General features: G+C 34.1%; 1 protein-coding gene across 1 annotated transcript in view; it reads right to left on the reverse strand.

The window, feature by feature from the left end:
- Positions 1 to 539: 539 nt before the first annotated feature.
- Positions 540 to 4,593, reverse strand: part of LOC109339056 — a 6,105-nt gene continuing 2,051 nt past the window's right edge. The window contains exons 4-6 of the mRNA XM_019576422.1: positions 1,964 to 2,059; positions 1,067 to 1,126; positions 540 to 962 (exon numbers count right to left, since the gene is read on the reverse strand). Coding sequence (XP_019431967.1) covers positions 774 to 962; positions 1,067 to 1,126; positions 1,964 to 2,059 — 345 coding nt within the window. The 3' untranslated portion in view covers positions 540 to 773. The remainder of the gene's footprint in view (positions 963 to 1,066; positions 1,127 to 1,963; positions 2,060 to 4,593) is intronic.

The following is a 4,593-nucleotide window of genomic DNA, read 5'->3' on the forward strand; positions in this document are numbered from 1 at the left end:
ATATCAAAATATTGAAATGAGAGAAATATATTCTTCAATTACTTTATCCACTAATCTTAAAACCTCAAAGTCAATCGATGAGTGTGTGTCTCATCCAGACCATCACACACCTTCATAATAGAATTTATTTCTTTATCTATCAACTTAACAATTTTCCTTCACCTTTCATATGATATTGCTGAAATAACTCAACGATGAGTATGATAATATACAATTTTAGGATGAAATTTGACGCACTTGAAGTTAATATAACCTTAATTAAATAATAGAGCACTTATATAATAGCATTTTATTTTAACTTTAACTTGTTTTGGAGAGTATCTAGAACTTGGTAATGTTCGTTATGACATTACTCATGTATTTGTGATAGCTAATAAGCAACTCTAACAATTAAAAAATTTAAATATATTGAGAACTCTACTTCAGTTTTTTTTTCTTTTCTTCAATACGAAATGATGTATTGAAAAATAAATGCATTCAACGTCTTCCGCATATAAAAAACATCCAATACTTGATTTATTTAGTATTAGGAGGATTACCAAGAAGACGGGTACGATTTAGAATTATTCATTCTTGTAATCATCAGATACAAGTCAATAATACCATTCAGTTATAGAGTACATGCAACAGAAAGAACCTTAAAATCAAGGTATACCTCCAAATTAAAGACATGTCAGAGAGAAACAAAAAAAATTAGAAAGTAGATCAGATGATGCAAAGCTACTTCAACCTCACAGCATAAGCATCTACATCTAGCTCTAAGTGGTGTCTCCTTATATATCAAGTTCATCATGTATGTTTCTGTCAACACTAGCGTATGCGAAATCCTTATCGAGATTCTCCATAGTTACCCCATAAACGAACGACTTTGTACCCATTGTTGTAAAGGGCATCAAACCAAAAGCTCGGGCGGTTTTAATCTCCCTAGCAACCTTCCTTTGAGCTTTTGCACTAATGCCTGTCTACTCAATCAGAAAGAAGAAAAAGGAGGTAAGATCTCACATTTTAAAATAAGTTGATAATAAACTTGGTAGGAGGGGGCAATGAAGTGTGTATTAGTATTTACCTTGCTTCTCTTGATAAGTATTCCAGCCTCTGTTATGAAGTTTGCTAAGAATCTTACATTCTGCATAAGAAACATAAATTACTAAGAGCCATTCGAAAAATATCGAAACAGGAAAGTTCTGATTATTAGAAATCATAGCCACATCACTAGCAAAAATGAATTAAAAGCGACAATGACTAAACACAAAAAGGGCAGTCCAGTGCATAAGGCTCCCATGTAATGGGGTCTGGGGAGGGTAGATGTACTTAGTCTTACCCTTCACAAGCAGAGAGACTGTTTCCAGGATTTGAACTCGTGACCTCATGATCACTAAGCAACAACCTTATCATTGCACCAAACTCACTCTCTATGGCTAAACACAGCTATCACAAATTTTCATCATCTGCCTTCACAATTATAAAGGCTGAATTACCCATAAATAATGACAAGTTTAGTATAAGGAGACAAGAAATAGGCAAAGGGTACCAAAAACTGAAATTGATTTTTTCATACTTAATTTAAAGGATACCAAAATGTCTGTAATGATTTAAAAAAAGCAATGCACACTATTTGCACCTATATGGGAGAGGCTGAGATGGTATGAGTAAAGGTTGACTCATTCGTACACCATTTCTAAAAGTAGCAAAATGATAAGACAGTGGGGACTTTAAGAAACAAACCAGCTAACTATGTACACAGGATATTTAGACAATTGTCTTATCAAGCTTTTATTCATTGAAGTTTTATCCCTCTCTGATAACTCTGCAACAAACATGCATACTTCACAATATTTTTATTCTATTATATTATAAGTTATATAAAAAGACTATAACACATGCAAGTGTCAATTTTCACATATATACACACCACACTCATCATTATAAAGGAACTACTCTAACTGAAATCATAAGTTCTGACCCTGAAATCTGCTTGGCTGAGTACTTCTTTGGTAGTTACTTTGAATTCAGGCCTTATGGGAGGCTTGTGTACACCAGGTTTTGTAAGATCAAGATCCTGTATAAAGAAAGACATTCCACAGATTAGAAAATTATTATGACAAATTTGAAACAAAAACAAGCACAGATAAAAGGCCAAGAATACCAAGCAGTGAATAGAACAAATAAGCATATGCTATTGTTTAGAACAGACAGAATAAAAACTGATGGTGGGCTCAAAAGCCTTTAACAACACTATTGCTTAACCATACCATCAATTGAATCTGAATAATACAATGTCTAATGTTACTTCTATAGTTTAAATCCTTCAATGCAATAAAATGAAGTTATCAATTATATCATCAGAAAAGGGAAATGAAAAAGAGAACTACTAATTCTGTCTAGGCACACAAAATTCTAAGAAAGCCACTGCAAAATGTAGATTTGTTGTTGTGAGAAATGTCAACAAAAAGTTTCCAAGTTGCATGTAAAGTCCCCACCAAAACAGACACTGAAGCCAGAGGGAAGTAGATTTGAAAATTGCAGAAGATGGAGCACACCCATGAAGAAACTGATCAGTGCTTATCATTGCTATTTCTTGCAAAAATGAGGTATCCACTCTTTTTTCAATTGATGCATATAATGAAGATAGATCCAATGGTCCCGGCTTCAGCCTGTATGATAATGACAGCGCCTAGCTCCACATAAGAAGTTGACCTGAATCCCAATTTCAGACTAGTATCCTCTCTTGTCTGGATATTTTATGGTATTTGTTGTGTATAGTTATTATAGTTGCATTATTACGGATTTGATACTTTGATCAGCTCATCAAAAAGGTTCTGCATAATGAATATTTACAGCTCTATGATTTAACATTAGCCATCGATGCTTTTACTCAACATATCTAAGTTGGTTTCACAATGTTGCATATGATATGGGCACATTTAGGTAAACAGCTATATTGAACAGTTTTTTTTAAATAAGCTAAAAGTGCTTATTTATAAACTTCTCTGATAAGCTTATTGAAATCCACCAGCCATTTGGCTCCTGGAAGAAAACAATCATTAGCAAATTGAAGATGAGAAACTATGCCTTATTACACCCAATTGTCAATCCCTTAACCACCCATTATTAACTTACACTAAAGGACTAACCAACTAAGGACATTAACCAACAATAGAAAAGAGAGATGGAGATAAAGGATCTCCTCGCTTCACACTCCTCTGGCCCTTAAACAAAGACTTATATTCATTGTTCACTGTAACAGCAAAAGTGGAAAAGTATAAACATCCTCCAATTTCTCCATGTCATCACAAAACCTTTCTATAAATTGTTTTAACTATAAACCTCTGCTAACATGATTATAAGCTCTAAAGATCTAACTTAAAATGAATATCATGTTTCCTTTGGGTTCTAACATCATTCACAACCTCATTAGAAATGAAAGTAGCATCAAGAATCTACATAGGACAGCGGCATGATTAAGATTTCCTCATTTTTTGTCAAGCCCACAAGATGTGAGTTCTAATACCAACTTGAAAGGGACAAATTGTAGTGATTTGCATGCGCTCAGCCTTTTTATTTATAGTAGAAGAGTCCATACATGAATCCCTTAATCAGGGAAATAAAAAACAGACAGATAAATATACCTCCATATTGTGTGAACTTGCGACTACTAAATGTTGAGATTATTGAAATAAATAGAAGGCTATTAAGATAATTAGAAGATTTTATATCTGATTAGGATTAACTATATGATTATCATTGAATCCCTTAATCAGAGAAATAAAAAACAGACAGATAAATACATGATTATCAATTCATATCATGTATTTATCTGTCTGTTTTTTATTTCCGTGATTAAGGGATTCAATGATAATCATATACTTAATCCTAATCAGATATAGAATCTTCTAATTATCTCGACAACCTTCTAATTATTTAAATAATCTCAACATTCAGTAGTAGCAAGTTCACACAATATGGAGGTATTCATATATCTAATCCCTCCTTCTAGAGGTCTATGGTTGGTGCATCGCAGTATGCAACAATTACACGACCTGGGATTAACTACAGTATCAACAAAGTGTGCTAGCTTATGGCAGAGCCTCACGAGGAACATTGGAAGGCAGCCAAGCGTATTCTAAGGTAATTAAAGGGAATCTTATCACATGGTCTACCCCTGCAGGGAGCCCTAACTATTCCTTTAAAAATAACAGCCTTTTGTGTTGCTGATTGGGGATCAGACCCATACACTAGAAGTTCAGCATGAACTTATCAAAGACCTAATTTGTTTCCGGGAGGTCAAAGAGGCAGCAATTTGTTTCTCGGTCAAGTACAGAGGGAAAGTACTGAAGCATGGCAACAACTGAGCCGAGATTCAGTCCTTACTTTCTAAATTATAAGTCAAGACTGCTGCCCCCATTAATTTTTGTGACAATCTAATACTTCACTAAAAGACAACTTACAGAGTACTTGATTTATTCTTTGTTAGGGAAAGAGTTCCGCACAAGACCCTCAATGTGTATCATGTCCCTGGTCAAGACCAAGTAGCTGATCTGCTTACTAAACCTATATCTCAACAACGGTTTCAGTCAAACAACCACTCAGTTT

Source organism: Lupinus angustifolius, unplaced genomic scaffold, assembly GCF_001865875.1.
Source record: "Lupinus angustifolius cultivar Tanjil unplaced genomic scaffold, LupAngTanjil_v1.0 Scaffold_54_27, whole genome shotgun sequence".
NCBI lineage: Eukaryota > Viridiplantae > Streptophyta > Magnoliopsida > Fabales > Fabaceae > Lupinus > Lupinus angustifolius.